The sequence below is a fragment of the Astyanax mexicanus genome, unplaced genomic scaffold (assembly GCF_023375975.1).
Source record: "Astyanax mexicanus isolate ESR-SI-001 unplaced genomic scaffold, AstMex3_surface scaffold_45, whole genome shotgun sequence".
Taxonomy (NCBI): Eukaryota; Metazoa; Chordata; class Actinopteri; order Characiformes; family Acestrorhamphidae; genus Astyanax; species Astyanax mexicanus.
This window is the reverse complement of record NW_026040055.1, coordinates 295,722-315,281: the sequence shown is the minus strand read 5'-3', so window position 1 is coordinate 315,281 and position 19,560 is coordinate 295,722. Positions and strand designations below refer to the sequence as shown.

Sequence of the window (19,560 nt, the reverse complement as noted above, 5' to 3'; positions counted from 1 at the left end):
AACGAAGAACCGTTGAAACAACGTCGATTTCCGACGTTGATTCAACGCAAATGTGCACATACTGATCAACGTTGAATCAACGTCGAAAACTGGTTGAAAGCAGACGGCAAATCAACCCCCTTTCAACCATTATATAAACCATCTGATTATTGTCGGTTTTGGTTGTTTTTTCGACGTAAAATAATTCCTGCAACAGGAATATAATAATACTACTACTTCTAATAATAATAATAATAATAATAATAATAATAATAATAATATAATTATTATATGTTGTTAATTATAGTATTGTCGCTGTTATTGTTATGTTTTTACTATGATTATTAATAACAATAATAACAGCGACAATAATAACAATGATATTACGGTTATTATTATTAATATTATTCTTGAACAATGGTAATATTATTAATATTAATAATAATAATACTAACAATAATAATAATAATAATAATAATAATACTAACAATAATACTAACAATAATAATAATAATAATAATAATAATAATAATAATAATAATAATAATAATAAAAATGAATAACACCAACAGATCTAACAATGCAATGATGTTTAATTACAAACCATAAAAATACATGTAAAAATAACTGAGCACAAACATATTTATTAATTAATTGTGAACTAAACAACAAAACAAAAAAGATGGTGTCCACGTGGCTGCTGCTGGACCTAAACAAAAGAAATATAAATGGAAAATATTAAGTTTTAGTATACAGAGTTTACTGTTCACATACGAATCAAACCAAAACAATGTAGCAAACCTGTTATTATTTATTTCCGTGGAACACCGCCTTCCCTCTCTGGTGCATACTTAAGCCACTTTTTAATTGTTTCAGCAAACTGAAGCTGAGTGCTCCCAGGGAGTTGTTTCTGGAGAGCAGCTGAAAAAGCAAAAAAAAACAAACAAAACATTTTCGTGGGGCTGTGTTCAGAGTTGTATTACAGTGAAAGTTAATACCAGTTTGCCAGGCATTTAAGCAGTGGGAATTTGGCATGTTTCACTTATCCTCAATTCAGAGCAATCCCATTTAAGCGCGTTTTCCTAAATCACGTCCCATTAGGCCACTGCCTAAATGTGAGCACACCCTATTTCACCCTATTTTTTATTAATGTTACCAACAAATAAATATATTGCGGTTCATCGCTATATAGGTATGAAAAATATGAAGTAAACTATCATAATAAATAAATAAATGAATAAATGTAGATTGCTAGATTACATGAAAACTTAAAATGGGTAAATAAAAAGTATATAAAATGATATATAACATAATTAAACATTATATACACATAAAATTCAGTGTTGTGCGTGAACGAGTTCAAAAGAACGCGTTCATTGAAAACGCTCATTTTTTCGTGAACGTTGAACTGAACACAACACATTTTTTAATAAAGAACTTGAACGTGAGTTAGTTCACATTATGTGTCATGAACGGCAGACATCACTGTAAATGAACGTTGGAATTTATTTTCCATTGAAAACTTAGTGACATCTGTTTTCTCTTTTGAAACGCAACTAAAGTTCCTCCCTCCTGTATTCTGCTGTTGCCAGCCCGACCCAGCCCGAGCCCGTGCACGTTCTGCCAGAGCCCGACCTGACCGGACCCATATACTGTTACTATGAGCCCGAACCCCAGTTAAACCCGACATTTTTTTTATTAAGTAGAGCCTTAAAAATGAGCTTTTTAAAAACACTTTCGGGCTGTTTGAATAAGCGAAATCTGCACGATTACAGCTCAAAATGTGGATTACTCGATGCGCTGCGCACCTCGCAGGATCGCGGAAGATAATGGGAGAAGAAATGATAAAGTACAGTACATCTCAGAATTATAGTTAAAAGGTCAGTTTTAAGCTCTATACTTACTAAATTCATGTCGGATTTAGATTGGGCTCAGGGTCAGGTCCAGCAGAAAGTGCGGGCTCGGGTCTGGCTGGATGTTTTGGACCGATAAACTTTACTGCCTATGGGCTTGCTCTCTGCACCCCATAAAAAAAATCACACAGTGTCTGGTTTAAAATATTAAGGTAGGCTATTAAATTAATAAATCAATTTTCATTAAAAAGATCAGTGAGAAGTTCTGTATGCTAAATGACAAAGAAGCTAGCAACAAGCTAGAAGCTAATAAGCTAATAGCATTTAATAATAAATACAAAATAAAAAACAAAAAAATATCTAACTAACCTATGCTCATAATAATGAAAAAATATATAACCTAACGAATTCCAAAATATATAAACGAAATAGTGAAGCAGTAAGCTACAAAAAATACAATAATATTAGCAAAAAAAACCCGCAAATATCCCAAAGTAAATTAGTCTGGGCGACTAATCCAAACAAAGAAATAACCAAAAAAAAAAAATGAACACAAATAACAATTTAACAGCCACTAAAGTGGTACTAATCTCAAAGCAGCAGCTTAACATCCACAATAAACAGCTTCTTAAAGACCAGAGAGCGGACACACGCTATGAGCACGCCGCATGGATGCGGCACTTTGCGGTACTATCAACAACTAACTTGAATTGGCTCCAGTCCATACCTCTGACTTTCCTTCACATTGGGTCAAATTTAGCTCACATGATGTAATTTGTCTCCTCACTTCAGAAGGCTCTATTTTCTTGGAGTAGCTACACACAGCGCTGCAAGTCAATGTGTGCGCACTGCACAGGCCAGAGCTGCGTGATTACTACATTCTAACTTGTGCAAGTTTTTTTTTTTAGAAACACAGTTTGATGTGTTACTTTGCTATATTATGATGATCACGCCACAGCTTTATACAAAATAAAAATAGCATTAAAAAACAGACGCCACATCATGGACCTTTTTTTTGAGCCCGAGGGCTCGGGCAGATAATCTAAACTCTATTTCATACACACACAAATGTATATATAATATATAATGTATATATAATCAGTGTTGGGAGTAACAGCGTTAAAACTAAAGGCGTTACTAACGCCTTACTTTTTTTCAGTAACGAGTAAACTAATTACTATGACTGTTACTATAACGCCGTTACCGACACCCCGTTACTGCACGTTACTTTAGCCGCTCTATTAACTTTTTTTTTAACTTCGCTTTGCCCTGGTTAACCCCTCCTCTTTCCGGTGAACTTGAGCTTCTGGCCGCTGTGCCTGTAGGTTTACATGGTTTGGCGTGGTGAAGTGAGACACAATTGTGACGATTTGCGTGCTCTAATTAATTCAGTGATTGCCGTGGACAGCCCAAGTTCCGAATTAAGGACGTTAAGCTCTTTTTAGCTGCTCCGGTTTTTGTGGTGCTGCTGCTTTCTCTTTTAGAGCTTAGATTCTCTGCCCGCGACCTAACCCGAGTACCGACCGCTCCTATTTTTACTTTATATTAAGCTCTGGTGTGACAATCACAATGTTGCTAAGTAACTAATTATTATTGTTCACTAAAGCGAATGAAATAGCGAAAACTTAAAGTGAAAAAACATTTGTGTTAACTGAATCTAATAAAAACGGTAATTAAAAGAAAAAAACATAACTATCTCGAACTGTATTTTGTGTTCATAAAACCAACTAAAACGAACTTAAATTACTGATAGATTACCCTAATTTTCGTGTTTAATACAACAGAGAACACTGAGAAACTGCAGAATTATGTATGGGATTACAATATGCGTGCGTGCGAGGCAGATGAAAGAGAAACAGGAGACACAGTGTGTGAGAACATTTACCTCTGAGTAGCTCATACCAGAACAGGCAAATCTCTCTCTCTCTCTCTCTCTCTCTCTCTTTCTCTCTCACGTTTCTTATATTGATCTCTCAGATGAGATGTGTGAAAACTAATAAAAACTAGCAAGCCCACCCTAAAAACTTACTGAACAGAAAAAAAAATAATAATAAAATTAAACTATAATAAAAATGAAAAATGTAATCACGTAGCTCTGGGCGCACGTGAACGCCTCCGCGTTTGACTTGCAGCATTGTGTGTAGCTGTTCTTAAAAATCATTTAAATTATATAATAGTTCTATGCTTTTATGTTACAGTGTTAATTAACATAATTCTGATTATATTTCGCTCATTCAATCAGCCCGAAAACAGACAGTTTATGGGGCGGATCGGGTTGGGCTCAGGCTCATAATGACAGTTCATGGTTCGGGCTTGGGCAGAACGTGCACGGGCTCGGGCTGGGTCGGGTCGGATTTTTTGCGCCCGATCTAAGCTCTATTCTATTTTGGTGAAGCTGTTATATTAATACCATTTTAACGGTCCTTAGATTGTTGTTTTTGTCCATTATTTTGTTTTGTTTATATATACATATTTCCTTTGAGTGTGGCTTGGTTTGTTTAATTTCATCCCCAGACCGTTTTTCCGTTTTTTCCATTTTTTTCAGTATTACAAGTTTTAATAATTTTCTTTGGTTCTGTGGAGAATTTCGTTTTTTTTTTTTTTTTAATTCGTTAGATTATATTTTTGTCAACATTTTTTTATTTAACAGTTTGTTATTTTTCTAATAATAATAGTAAATGCATAATTGATTTCCTTTTTTTGACGGGCGAATAATAAAAAGTAACACATAGTTACTTTTACTGGTAACTAATTACTTTTATAGTGGAGTAACTTCGTTAGTAACTCAGTTATTTTTTTAGAGAAGTAACGAGTAACTATAACTAATTATTTTTTCAAAGTAACGTGCATAACACTGTATATAATATCATATATATCAAATAATATATACATATTTCATATTATATATTCTTTTTTTAATTAAATGCTGGTAGATTTCATTGAACTAAGTATAGAACTGGTCTACCTTGTCTGTACTGCTGCAAGTTTCATCACCTGGTAAGAAACCCACAATTGCAGTGTCATGAGCAAATGTTTACAATGAGCAATTTCAAAGAACATATAGTGATTTCTAGCTTGTAGTGTGAAAAAAAGTATTAATTTGAATATTTCACGAAAAAAGTAAAATGAACTGAACTTCGAACTAGTTTACAATTAAAATTGTGAACTATGAACGTGAACTGTTCACTTTGAGCATGTATGAACTGAACTTGAACTAGTTCAGAAAAGCTGTGAACTGGCACAACACTGATAAAATTGCATGTTAAATAGATCCCACTTGCTGTATTATTATGTTTATGTTAACTTGTGTATTTCACTTGTAGTTTATTAAAATTGTATTTGTATTAGCTGTTTTTTTAAACTAAAGGTGCTATATACAATAATAATAATAATAACAATAATAATACTAATAATAATAATTATAATAACAATTGATATTATTATTATTGCGGTTGTAATTAGTATACTAATTATTATTATTGTTGTAATTAATTATTGTAATTTATATTATTATTGTTATTATTATTATTATTATTATTATTATTTTCAAAATATAACAGCGAATTTCAGTTACATTATAGGTAAGTGAAATAAAACTAATTTATGTTTAGTCGTAGTGCTTTTCTCTTTTCATTTTTTTTTCCAAACTGCAAGAATGAGAATAAGCATCTGTCAAATTCTCAAACAGCAGAATTATGTTAAGCTACAATTATTACGTCTGTGTACTAATTCAATTCAACTCCTTGTAAATGTAAAAAAAATATAGCTAATCTTGTGTGGCTGTTGACTGTTGAAGTGGTTTTAATCAGTCAGTGGCGCACCTATGTTTCCTGCCGCCAAGTTTGAAACAGGATAGAGAAAGACGGACAGACAGAGTGTGTGTGTGTGTGTTTAGGCTACTATGGACTGTGTTCATTTCCATATGTGCTGCTTTTTATTTTCATTTTGACATCATGTAAAAAAAAAAATAATGCGTGGGAACGTTCTCTCCCTCTGCGCTTCCTAAACTGCAGCCCAAGCGATTAAAACTACATTTTCCTCAAAATACTACGACTTTATTCTCGTAATATTACAAATTTAATTTAACTATTACTTTATATAAAGCCAGGTTGACCATCCTTAAGCAGTCCTATTGCGCACAACCCCTGAGAGCTGCTTGCTATCGGAGCCCTTGTGGCCAGGCCTTAATGGCTACGATATAATTATGTCTTTCGGACGCCTTAATTACGACGTTCTGACGCCTTAATTATCTGGTTCCCAAACATTAGGAGCATTTACCGCTGATTATCTGTTACGGCTGCTGTGATTGCCATCGGTTATCTACGTTTCTAATCTGCTGCTTATTAATGTTCTGCTGTTACAGTTAGACATAGTACAGTGTCCTGTCGGTAGCCGAGCCAATTGCGTTTCGCAATAACGCAGAGAAACAGTGCTATGCAGCAGCGCAGCGCTCCCGACTCTGGCATGCAAGGCAGCCACGAAGCAGCGCCAGCACTCCTAGGCGCGCGAGATGATCCCGTACCCGAGCTTGGAGTGCTAGCGCTGCTTCGTGGCACTGTTTCTCTGCGTTATTGAGACCAAAGGAACATACAGTCAATTCCAGTCATAAATAATGGAAATAAAGCCTTTACTGATGCAGGCTTTGTTTTGTATAAAACAAATCAAGATATACTGTGAAGTATACATGATATGCGTGTCAAAGTTATGATCTCTGTGGAATTGTTTATTTCTATTATAGTTAATTTCTCAATAACTATTTAGTAATATAGGGCCAAAACGTATTCATTGAATAAACATAATTGATATAAAACTATTCCTAATAATTCCCAGCAGATGGTCTACCTTATAAAGCACTCCTATAACTGTACACCCAACCATGAACTACGTTTAGTATTAGACATTCAGAGAGACAGAAAGATAGAGGGAGAGAGAGATACAGACACGAACAGGATATGTATACATGCTATTTATTGTTATTTCTTGTTTTGTTTTTTTTAGTTTGGCCGTTATCTCGCCTTTACCATTCAGCAATGTATCATTTTCCACTGCCATATTTTGAACTTGTATGTGGAATAAAAGCGAGATATAAACAGGTTTTACCTACAAAGGACTAAAATTACATTTAGGCTATTATGAACTGTGTTCATTTATATGTTCTGCTTTTTATTTCATTTTGTTAGCCAGTTAAATATAACTTTTGGACGGACGTAGTGATAGGACCTGAGTTTTTAAGTTATACGCCGTTGTAATTTGCATATAATTTGCGTGTGTTGAAGACCTCTGCAGTAAGGCATGGATATTGAATTGATTGTTTTCCAAGATAATAGAGTCAGGTTCAGGTGTGACAGTAAGGTTAAAAATGTGATTTTATTGCCCACATTAGGCCCCTAAAACTATATCTTATATATTTAAAAACTATTGTATGCCATTAAGAACGGTTTCTAAACACTTTTGACATACATACATATTTAACCGCGCCCCCTTTTAAACCGACCAATCACAAACCCTGTCTTTTTAGTAGGCCTCCAATGACTGCTTAATAACTGTTGCTATCCCTATTACATCAGTGAGCAGAAATGAACCTAATAACTTGAAGGAAAAAACGCACGCCATGAAGACCGAAGAATATTGTCTTCTACACAATGCAAAGACAGACATCGTAATCATAAACATCAACTTCCTGAAAAGTAAGTCCGTTCATTTAGAGTTTGGGTGGTGTTATGAGCTATTGTATTTGAGTAATATGCAGTACGTACGAAAACACCTGTTGCAGATGTAATCTCTTTTAGGCCCTGTAGTCAGTCCTTCGTTATTTCCTTTTTTAAAACTGTGTCACTAGAATACCACAAAGCAAACATTCGTTCTCCTGTTACAAATTATAGCTATTATAGTTATAGTTATTATATCAACTATATAGAAATTAATGTTCAGATTTGCTATAGGTATAGATTTGCTATATATGAGTAAATATATATACTTTCAGTAGTTGCCTATATAGATGTTTTTGGGTTGATTGCACTGAAAGAAAAAGAGGCATTTACATTTAAGATGCAAAAATATTTCATGGTGTGTCGCTGTTGAGACAAATTTAATGTACAAGGTAGTTCAGTTTTATTTTGATTTTGGTTGGTTATGAATGTGGGTGTGTTTGTTTATGTGCAGGTGCATTAACTTACCAGACATTACATCGTGAAGTGCTGTGTCTTTAAATGCCCTTTTGTGTCCTTTGCCAGCCCAGTTCATCTGGCTTGCCAGGCTGTTTGTAAGGGCACATGCCAACATGCGCCTCACAAGAATGTCTTGCGTGTGTCCTCCAGTGATGGCAAAGTAAGACACCTGACAGGAGAAAAACAGAAGATGACTAATAAGGCAAGTATCAACAGGAACAGGTTATGTCCAAGTAAAGGCTATGTATTGGTGTGTCTAATAAATTAATTAAACAAAATAAAAGCAATGGGTTACTTGCTGGCCAGGGTAAACCGATAACATTTTAATATTTGTTAAACAGTCTTTTACATGTTGCATACAGTTGCAAACGGCAGTGTGGCGTACTTAAACTTTTTAAAATTGGGAAGTAGTATACTCAGCTTATGTAGCTAATCAAACACAGCCCAATATTTTGGCTAAGTTAGTTATCTGAGTGCTGCAAAGGGGTAAAACATTTTTACATGGCCTCAGAGTTTAAATACCAAATTATACCAAGGTAATTTAGGTAATTTTTCATGCTTTATAAATTGTTTGATTATTTAGAATTTTTGCTCAGCACAAGTGGGTTACTCTAACCATTTGTCTAAAGATATAAAAACAAAAGTAATCCACAAGAATACAATAAGATACTCTACAGTTTCAGCTTGCATTTTCTACACTACATAAAGTAATATAACTGTAAAGGTCAAGATGAGATTGAGAAAACTGAGAAGTGCAAAGGCAAGTCAAACCGCAATGGATTTCACAAAATGCTAGAAATTCCTGGAAGCAAATGTCAGACTCTTTGTTGCAGTCTACAGCTGAAAAAGTTGTTGCCGATAAGTGAACATTTTAAATCTACCTTTAAAAAGCTGTGCATTCATGATAACTCAAGAACGTTTCTAATGACATATTATAACATCCAATAACCATTTTAAAATGATATTTTCTGCCAAAAGGAGTGTTAGTAAGTATTGACCTTGTAAGACATATGTATGTAATGGTCACAGTGACAGTGACCATTATAGAACACAGAGAAGATTGGGATTTGAGTAGAATTTGCTCCAAATATCCTGTTTTTATATTTGATTAGGTACAGAGGCTTTTTTTTTTTTTAGAACTGTTGCATAAAACAGTAACACAATGTAACTCATGATAGCACATTCCATTGATCAAGTAGTTAATAGTGGAATGTATGTATGCCTAATTAATATTGTACCTAATTTAATTAATTCCATATTATCAATCATCAATAATAATCAATATTTTGAATGTGATTTAAATCTGAATCTATAGTTCAAAAAGTTTAAATACAATTTCTAACTGTTTTCATGTAAATCCATACCATAATCAGATCATAAAGTGAGCAAAACTTTTTTTTTTGTACATTCTTACAGACTCAATACTACAAGTATAATTAAAAAAAAGTACCATCTTTTGACGTTCCTCTGGGTTTTTGAGGATGATCTCCGCCTGATCCAGTTCTGCCATGGTTCCAAGGGGTAACCTAATGACTGAAGGTGAGGTCCTTTCTGTGTTTTGACTAACTAGGTCTCTCCTGAGGGCTTTTACCTCCTGGGTGAGTTTTTTTAATTCTTCTTTTGTCTCTCTGTTTTCTTCTAGTGTTTGTGCAAGCATTTGCAAAACTTTGCTCAGTCCCATGTCTGCAAAACACATTTTTGTAAGAAAATGAATACTAGAAAAAGCAGAAACAGCATTAAAGTGTATGCAGACAGTGTTGAAATGTTTCAAGTACCTCTGAGCAACTGATGGGGCTGAGGTTGTACATCTGGAAGACATATAAAACATGTTTCATGCCACGGTATTAAGATTTCAAAGTGTCAAAACATGCACTAGTAAATCTCTTTATTATGATACCACATTATATTTTAAATAGCATGAAGTGTGTATGTTTAACATATTGATGTTAGATGTAATAATATGTTCAGAGGACAACTGACCTGCAGAAGTGTGAGGGAACTCTGAGGGAAGTGTGGGGGAATTTTGATAGCCTGAAAGAACAACGAATGCAAAGTAAGTGCTCAAAATTAAATTAATATGTGCAACATATTAGGTATTGTTAATGTCTAATAATTCAATTGTGAAATTATGATTTCTACCATGAAAGTTATCCTCAGGCCAAGTGTGGTTCAGTGCTTCAGCCGCTGTTTTGTAATTTTGATAGAGATCTGTAATGATAAATTAGCATTTTGTGTTAATCATGTAATTTTCTGTATATTTATTGTGACAGTTTCACAAGATAGATTTTTGTCTTTGAATGCATACAATACAATACAATGAATTAAAAATATGTAAAATTCATGAGGAAAATCCTCAGGTCCTTTCACATGTTTCACATTTTGTCATGTGGCAGCCTTGAAATGCTGTGTTCCCACATCATTTCACACGCGATACCCCATAATTAAAATGTGAACACAGAATTTTTACAGACATTTTAGCAAATTGAATAAAAAATAAATGAAATTAAATTTCAGATTGCACATTTTCATAATCTTTTTCTCTGACACTGAAATTTAGTTATGGTGTCCTCCCATTTCTGTTTATCATCTTAGATATTTAAATACCTTGACTGGAGTGTCTAAACTTAGCTGATTGGACCTGTCCAATGCCATTTCTACATTGAAGCGTCACACTGTGGGCATGTTTTTCAGTGGTTGGACAGGGATGGTTGAGGGAAGGTCACGGAAGTGTTAGAGCAAAGTTCGTATATATATTTTTTGAAAACCTAATCCAGGGCTCTCGGGACTGGGTAGAAGGTTTACCTTCCAATAAGAAAACAACCCTAACAGGCAGCCAATACAACACAGGAGTGACAACACTAGGGGGGGGACAACTCCTTACTTAGTAAAGTACTGAGTAAAGGGTCTGAATACCTATATGAGGATAGTGTTTTAGTTTGTCCTTTTCAATAAATTTTGCAATAAAAGTTCTGCACAGTGAGGAATTTTTTATTTTAAATATTGTAATACAAGCCACAACATGACAAAACGTGACAAAAGTGAAACTGCCTGAAAACTTTCCGAATGCATTGTACATTGTGATGTCCAGCACAGCCACAAGATAAGTCAGGAACTAGCTTGGTCATGAAGTTTGTCATGGTTGTGTAAGTGTATTGCCTAGCTTAAAAATGATAAACTAATGCAAGCATTTGAGCTGCTGGGAGCATTTTTTTTGCTTGTAAGTTGTGAATTGCTGTAATGTGTGATGAGGTTAAACCTTTAAAAACAGCAAAGAACAGGTGTTCACGTTAATATTTATATTTTGTTTCCTATACACATGTTATACTTAGTCCTAGACTCCACTGCATAATGAATGGGGATCCCCATTTGGAAAAAAAGATGTATTGAACTTCTCTTTGTCTGAGATGTACAGCAGGTTTCACTGTTGTTTTAATGGTTTCTGAAATATCTCTTAAATGCACCTTAGGAAAAATTAGATAAACACCAGTGCCTAACTGTGTGGGGTTTTAAACACATACAAAAATAATTTTGAAACATATACCTGGTGAAAGTATTGGTGGAGGCCTAGGCATTCGTCTTTTTGCTGTGTACTCTTCTTCCGGATCACTGAAGATGTTGACATATTTTGGATTTGGTCTGTAAAATGTTCACTATTAAGAAATGCAAGGAAATGATTTATAACACTTAATGTATTCACTGAAATAACCTTACTTCGATTTCCTTTTTCTTCTTTCTTCTTGTTCCATTTCAGATTCAATATCGGAAGTGGGGCAGCTAGGTTCTACGGACTTTTTTAAGCAACCAATGGCTTTCTCGTAAGTGTCTGAAATGAATTATTGGCAGAGAAAAGAAGTAAGAATTGTATTATATATCTTGCAGTCAGAAATATCCAAACCCCCTCAATTCAAAAGGTATTTTGGTGATATGTCTAGAGTTCAATGAAAATAAAAGTATTATCAAACTAATAGAGATATTTATTGATACATGTAAGCAATATTAACAAGTTCACATAATTTTGAGTTTTTTTTTGTTGTCTTGACAAATATCTGTATAATGCAACTGATACAGGCTAAATTTGTGAAAGGTATAGGGAGGAATAATTCTGATTAAACCTACTCTAAGGGTGACAGTACCTCCTGTAAACAGTACATTACAGCTCTGGAAAAAATAGCTGCGTTGATAAATGTTGTTCTTCAGTTAAATGAAGGCCGTGACTTCAGGTGACCAAAAAAAAAAGCTTTGTTTGATGGCTTGTGACCATCCATCTTCCTCTTGAATTCATTCTAGAGGTTTTCAGTGGGGTTCAGGTCTATAGATTTTGAAGTGGTCTGTAATTTTTTTCCAGAGCTGTATTAGATTTCCAACAGGCTACTATTGCACAAGTCACAGAAATATTAAATGCTGTTTACAGTAGGATTGTGTAATAATCTGTAGTATTTGTTTCCCATTTATTCCATTTGTCTAGCCATCATAAATTGGTCAATGTCAAAATACAGGGGGAATGTTTAGGAAAAGTAGTATTTGGGTGTGTGTGTGTGTAATTGGCAGCAACATGAATTTACAACTTACCACAAGTTGCTAGGCAGAGAATTTGCTCATAAACTGCCCAGTCTGGTGTTGGTCGGGTTTGCTGTTTTACAGCTTTCTGAATGTTCACGCTGTCCCGTGGAGGCCATAGACATTGTCCATTATTGACCCATGAAGTGGGCACAACTGCTGTGCTTTTGTCAGTGAACTCCACTACATACCACAGCTGTTCCATCTTATGTGAAACAAAACATTTTTAGCAATTTTTGTTTAAAAATATTATGTGAAAAGCTTCTTATGTTATTGTTTTTTTATTGATTGATTTTATTGATCTTTGGATACTGAAGAACAGAGTTTGAACAATATAAAAAAACATATAAAACTACTTATGTCTGATCTCTTTGTTAGGTGCTTCAATAATGTTTTTGTTGTTGCTTTTCTTCTTTACTGTTTGTTTTTGTTATATTTTTAATAGGCTTGTTTCTCTTCTGGGGTCTCTTTCATGTTTATTTGTTTATCTGTTCTTTTCTTTCCTGTTTGTGACAATTCTGCTTTTCTGTGGTTCTGCAGCATCTCTGCTCTTCTTTGTCCGTCTTTCTTTCCTGTTTGTCTGTGACAATTGTTTCCTTCTTTGTATGTTTTTCTCACCTGTTTGTGACTATTCTGCTTTTATGTGGTTCTGCGGCATCTCTTCTCCTCTTTGTCCGTCTTTCTTTCCTGTTTGTCTGTGACAATTGTGTCCTTCTTTGAATGTTTTTCTTTCCTGTTCGTGACAATTCTTCTTTTCTGTGGTTCTGCAGCATCTCTGCTCTTCTTTGTCCGTCTTTCTTTCCTGTTTGTCTGTAACAATTGTGTCCTTCTTTGAATGTTTTTCTTTCCTGTTCGTGACAATTCTTCTTTTCTGTGGTTCTGCAGCATCTCTGCTCTTCTTTGTCCGTCTTTCTTTCCTGTTTGTCTGTAACAATTGTGTCCTTCTTTGTATGTTTTTCTTTCCTGTTTGTGACAATTCTGCTTTTCTGTTGTTCTGAGGCAACTCTGCTCTTCTTTGTCCACCTTTCTTTCCTGTTTGTCTGTGACAATTGTGTCCTTCTTTGGCCGTTTTTCTTTCCTGTTTGTGACAATTCTGCTTTTCTGTGGTTCTGCAGCATCTCTGCTCTTCTTTGTCCGTCTTTCTTTCCTGTTTGTCTGTAACAATTGTGTCCTTCTTTGTATGTTTTTCTCACCTGTTTGTGACGATTCTGCTTTTATGTGGTTCTGCGGCATCTCTTCTCCTCTTTGTCCGTCTTTCTTTCCTGTTTGTCCGTGACAATTGTGTCCTTCTTTGTATGTTTTTCTTTCCTGTTTGTGACAATTCTGCTTTTCTGTTGTTCTGAGGCAACTCTGCTCTTCTTTGTCCATCTTTCTTTCCTGTTTGTCTGTGACAGTTGTGTCCTTCTTTGGTTGTTTCTTTCCTGTTTGTGACAATTCTTCTTTTCTGTGGTTCTGCGGCATCTCTTCTCCTCTTTGTCCGTCTTTCTTTCCTGTTTGTCTGTGACAATTGTGTCCTTCTTTGTATGTTTTTCTTTCCTGTTTGTCTGCGATAATTGTGTCCTTCTTTGTATGTTTTTCTTTCCTGTTTGTCTGCGACACATCTGTTTTTATTTGTCTGTCTCGTTCTTGTTTGTTTTACTTCACTTGTACTCTTCTTTGTCTGTCTCTATCCTGTGTGTTTCTAATTGTGCTCTTCCTTATCTGGTTTTCTAATTCTGCTTGTCTGTGACTGTTCTTCACATGTCTGTCTGCTCTCTTGTTTTTGAGTGCTTTAGTGAGGTTTCATTTGCATGTTGGTTCTTTTCTATTTTCCTACTTGTTTCCAATTGTACCATTTCTTAATGTCCTACTCTGTCCAATTCTGCATGTCTTTGTCCATGTTTATTTCCTGTCTGTGATGATTCTGCTTTTCCTTGTCTGTGTTTCTTTTCTGTTTGTCTGTATCACTAGTTAATGTTTCCGTCTGTTCTCTTTGTTTTTAAGTTCTTCATCGCATCTTCACCATTGCATTAGCAAGTTGTTTCTTTCCTTTGTGCACATGCACCTCTGATCCTCACTAGCCTTAATCTAAACAAACATGTGAGCAAGTGGAATGACTATAAAACTATCCCTGTCTTTGTAGAGTGCACACTTTCTTTGTATATGCTCAACTCTACAGACTCCTAGATTGCTGTGCAGCCCAGATACTTGATAAGAACCAATGTAAGATGATGCACAAGGGTACAAAAAGCTGTTCTCCTTATGTTTGAATGTTTGATAGATGACATACGTGACATCTTCTGCCCTCACTATGTTTTTGACCACAGCTATTTCATGGCCGACCTCTATGCAGTTGTCACCTGGCTCTGTGGAAATGGTGCACTCATTCCAGGTAATTTTGTTAAATTGGTCAGCTGTACCAAACTGTGGAGGCAGAGGTCCATTATGGTGCTTATGTTGTAAAGATACAGAGCATGTTGGTATGGGCACCAATGCTGTTGGCATTTCTGATAATCTTTTAACTACTTGTTGTAGTGGTTGGTGTGGCTTCCTTACAAGTTTCTTGATTCTTCCCAAACAGTTTTCAAAGGGAAAGGCTGAAACATTGTCCAAGGCCCCAAATCTTCGGTATTCATCTGCAAGGTGGACAAGCTGGTGCACATTAAAAACAATCTCTTCCTTTCCATACAGCTCCCCAAAGTGTCTAACAAAACACACAAGTATGTTGCCAGCGAAGCACAACTTTTCTTCGGAAATGTCTGGAGTCAGGAGCAAAAACATGGCAACAGAGAAAAGCATGAAGTTGTCATATACTTCCTGTGGCATGCAGTTCTTAAGCACCACTGGACCAGTATAAATCATGAATTGGCGTAATTCTGTTGCTTTCCAGCGATCAATTTCTGTCAACTCTCTTGGTTTCCTAGAGAATTCAGAGGGTGTATAAGGCCGTTGATTTAGCAGATTTTTGGACACCAAGCCAACAGTTTTTGAAGGAAGCCGGGTCGCCAGTTTTTTTCCTTTTAGCCAGAAAAGCAGAAGTTTTCTCATAACCCCGAGACAGCACAGGTGCATATAGTCGAGTGGAAACTGGGACACCATCTTTACAATTCCTGTCAAAGGGCCAAGTTTCCCTTCCAAATGATGTTCTTCATCAGCCATAGCACAGAAATTGGAGTCAGTCCTTGGTCTGGCATTGGTTTCCGGGTATGTCATTTTATTATGCCATTTGCCCACCTGCATGCACTTGTCACATCCAGAATAGCCATTATGTGACTTGATGTTCTTTACAAAGGCTCTGGCTGGGGCGTCACAGACAAAAGCTGACACTGAAACTTCAAGCTGTTTACCATTGTAGTCAATGCCATGCTCCAGCACATTTGTCAAGTCCTTCACAAAGTCAGCCAGATAGTCAAAAACACTTGCAGGCTTAGTTACTCCGCAGTACAATCCCACCAGAAAGGGAGACTTGGAGTAATCACAATCAGCTAGACAAAGAATAGGCCAAAGTTGGGTTCTTGAGCTTCTGAAAAGTGGTAGACCATCAATGTTGAACTGTAGTTTTAGTCCTTGTAGACTGCTTTGGATTTTGAGACTTTTCAGTTTCTGGTGTATACCTTGCTCCAACCCAAAATGGTAGTATTCACCATTTCCTACCTTTCTTGTGGCTACATGTGACTGCGTGCCAAGCAATGTTCTTCCATCTCTAGGTAAATGTGGATGATACATCCTGAGCAGGTTCAGGAGTGCAGTGAGTCCTACCAATGAAATGGAGAACGTAGTAGCCCAGTCTTTTAACTGGTGGAGGAGCATGGACTCATTTGACTCATTGTCACAACAATCAGAGTCAGAACTGTCACTTCCAGGAGAACTGACACATCCAGGAGACACAGAAATCCCATGAAGCACACTTTGAGAATCTGGAATTCTCCTGTTGGAATCTCTACAAACATGGTATTCTAAACTACCAGAACAAACACTACCATGAGACAAAGGAGAGACTGGGGAAGGATGTTCCTTCTGGGTTTCACCAGAGAGACTATGATTTGCATTTTGATCTAAAGGAGAGGCTGAACTGGGCATTTGAGTGTATTCAAAATGCTGTGCAATATCTCTTTCTGCTTCTTGAACAAGCTTACAAATTCTACGCCTCTTGGACCAAACAGATGACATATCTGCATATCTGCTTTTCAAGTAATATTCACAACCCTTTTTTTTGTTTGTTTTTACTTACTCTGACAGAAAAGCTCTTCAGTATTCAAAGTACCTGGTGAAAGAAGGGAATGGATGCCATCAGTTATTTGAATATTATAATATATAAAACAGTAGTTTCAAGCATAACATTATGACCACCTCTTTATACACCAACTATCCATACTTTATTATCTTTCTTTTGCCCTGTTCTTCAATAGTTATGACACAACATGACCACCACAGAGCAGGTATTATGTAGGTGGTGGGTTATTTTCAGCACTGCAGTGACACTAGCATGGTGGTGGTGTGTTAGTGTTAGGGAAAGTGAAGACTAGCACAAGACTTCTCCAACACCAGTAAAGCCAGCCACCACCTTTTTTTCTACTCACAAATATAGAGCAAGGCCAGTTGTGCATCACTGCTGTGTCTGATCCACTCATACTAAAACATCTCACACACTAACACACCACCATGTCAGTGTAAATGCAGTGCTTAGATTGAATATACCACCCAAATATTACCTGCTCTGTGGTGGTCTATCCTGTGGGGCCCTGACCATTGAAGAACAGGATAAAAGGAGGATAATAAAGTATGCAGAGAAACAGATGCAGGACTACAGTCTGTAATTATTGAACTACAAAGTGCTCCTATATACTCAGCAGAGCTGATAAGATGGATGATCGTCATAATATTATGCTTGATCAGAGTGCAGAGAGAGTTGATGTAAGTGTTGCTCACCTTGTCAGTGTTGATAAAATTATTACTGCAGTCTGTAAATGAGGAACAACACCATATTACTTATTACTTATATTTAATAATTGTATACAAATTATAATTTCTGTTTATAATAATAATAATAATAATAATAATAATAATACATTTTATTTGTAATGCTCTTTACATTTCAAAGAAGTCTCAAAGTGCTAAAACTTTGAGTCATCTGTGTTTATGTAACACTATATCATACACAGTTTTGAGATTCTCAAGAATTTCTCAGGTGCTAGAATAACCCAAAATCCAAAGATTAATAATGAATAATAGAAAAAACATATAATGTCCCTTATCCATGTATAAGAACAAAATAAATTATTTTGCACTGTTCACTGTTATATGGTATGTATCATTTATGGTATAGTTTAACTTAGTCCATATCAGGGACATGTCATGTTGTCAGTATGTAAATTGACTGTCAGTAAATGTACTGCACAAAATACCACTCAGTAAAAATAAACTGAATTAAAAAGTATATTTATTATTTATTATATTTTATTAAGGATAATGACAGTTAATGTTTTTCTATTTACTATTGATATCATTAGAAACAACTTAAAGTTGCCTCTGTCTTTTTTGTGTAAATATAACAAGGGCAAACATGTATGAAAAGTGTTTACATTAACATTTTAATTGCCATTAGAACAAGTGCAATGGAATATCTGTAAATGTTCAATGCAAAAAATTATATTTTATATATTTAATAGAAATAATGAAATAATGAAATAATGCATTTGGAATAAATAATATGAAAAGATTTGACAAATAATACATTTAAAAATATGAAATTTCCAGTATTTCATAATACATTCAGGGCTGGAGCCAATGGAAAATAGTACATGGGATGAGATTAAAGCTGTTTTGGGGATGAAGAATTTGAGTGTGGTGAAACTGATTGTCAGCAGCTTATAAGGAGACCTGAAATATGGGATTTTTCCTCTTTATGGAAGTCATTTCAATCAACTAGTTGGGAACCCTGATACATTTAATTTTTTATTCATTAATTTAAATATACTATCTATTTCTTCATATATTTTTGTAATTTGCATATTTTATTAGCAAGGCACATTATGACATTTTCTTTGAAACACTGTCAATTAAAACAATTTTTAGCTGTTTTTTTAAATATCTAAATAAATAAGATGGGTCCAATTGGTAACCAATAACAGGCATATACAATTCTGTTTTTATTATTTTCATTAAGTGACTCCCTACTAACGGAACATAGGTTCGTTTACAATCAAATAATGCAGCTTGTGCCTTTTGCCCCCTTTCTAATGTCTCCACTAATATGAAGCATTACGTACACAGACTCCCTATAGTGCGCTCCCTATTACAGAAATAGTGATAACTGAGTGACACACCATATAGTGCACTATTTCTGTAATAGGGAGCGACTCTCAACGCAGTGAACCATAGACACATATACATAAACGCCGAATTACAGGCTGGTGTGCGTTCCACGTCGCCGCCATATTGGATGGGTGTCCCATGCGCCCCAAGTGTATTTATTTGTACTGGTATGGCACACACACACACACACATAACAAACCAAACCGTGTGTAAATCGGGTATAAATAGGTAGAGTTGTGATTATTATAGGTTGTAAATCGGGTATAAATTGGTAGCGTTGTGATTATTATAGTTGTATTAAGCTCCTTCCTCAGTACATATACTTGGGGGCACATGGGAGACCCATCCAATATGGCGGACGGCTGAGGCGGCGTAAGTCACTGCGGCATCTATGTGTATGGCTGTATTCGGAATGGCATACTACATACTACTCGCGTACTAAATCTGCCTAAAGCCAGTATGCAGTACACAGTATGTGACCAAACTGCAGATATGTAGTGCACTCCAGGTACCCGGGTGGTGTACTACTCCGCTCCGATTCCGCAGTGTGCATGGGGAGCTATCTTCGCGGTGTACTGCATCCCAACATGCATTGCGACTGGCTTCTCCAGCTCGCTTGAGAAAAAAACAAGATGGAGGCGAGTGCGAGAGATTTTTAAATTTTATAAAGAAATATATTTTTAAATTAAGGGAATTATTTTGGAAAGTAT

General features: G+C 35.6%; 1 protein-coding gene and 1 long non-coding RNA gene across 3 annotated transcripts in view; one reads left to right on the top strand and one right to left on the bottom strand.

Moving 5' to 3' along the window:
- Window positions 1–554: 554 nt before the first annotated feature.
- LOC111189375 (uncharacterized) lies at window positions 555–18,049 on the bottom strand. Of its 2 annotated transcripts, XM_049473732.1 has the most exons (12): window positions 17,465–18,041; window positions 16,767–16,799; window positions 12,569–12,761; window positions 11,711–11,822; window positions 11,541–11,635; window positions 10,139–10,207; window positions 9,980–10,030; window positions 9,775–9,807; window positions 9,450–9,682; window positions 8,009–8,168; window positions 781–900; window positions 555–688 (listed from the first exon to the last, which is right to left on the bottom strand). In XM_049473732.1, the coding sequence occupies exons 3-11, from the start codon at window positions 12,759–12,761 to the stop codon at window positions 791–793; spliced, it is 1,056 nt and encodes a 351-aa protein (XP_049329689.1). In that variant the 5' UTR covers window positions 16,767–16,799; window positions 17,465–18,041; the 3' UTR covers window positions 555–688; window positions 781–790. The 2 variants fall into 2 exon arrangements, with proteins under 2 accessions (XP_049329689.1, XP_049329688.1); XM_049473731.1 differs by lacking the exons at window positions 555–688; window positions 781–900; window positions 8,009–8,168; ... (5 more) ...; window positions 11,711–11,822; window positions 12,569–12,761 and having other exon boundaries at window positions 12,765–16,799; window positions 17,465–18,049.
- Window positions 9,465–19,560, top strand: part of LOC125795233 (uncharacterized) — a 29,536-nt gene continuing 19,440 nt past the window's right edge. Inside the window, exons 1-3 of the long non-coding RNA XR_007434247.1 lie at window positions 9,465–9,538; window positions 9,968–10,052; window positions 11,751–11,814. This is a non-coding gene — a long non-coding RNA (uncharacterized LOC125795233). The remainder of the gene's footprint in view (window positions 9,539–9,967; window positions 10,053–11,750; window positions 11,815–19,560) is intronic.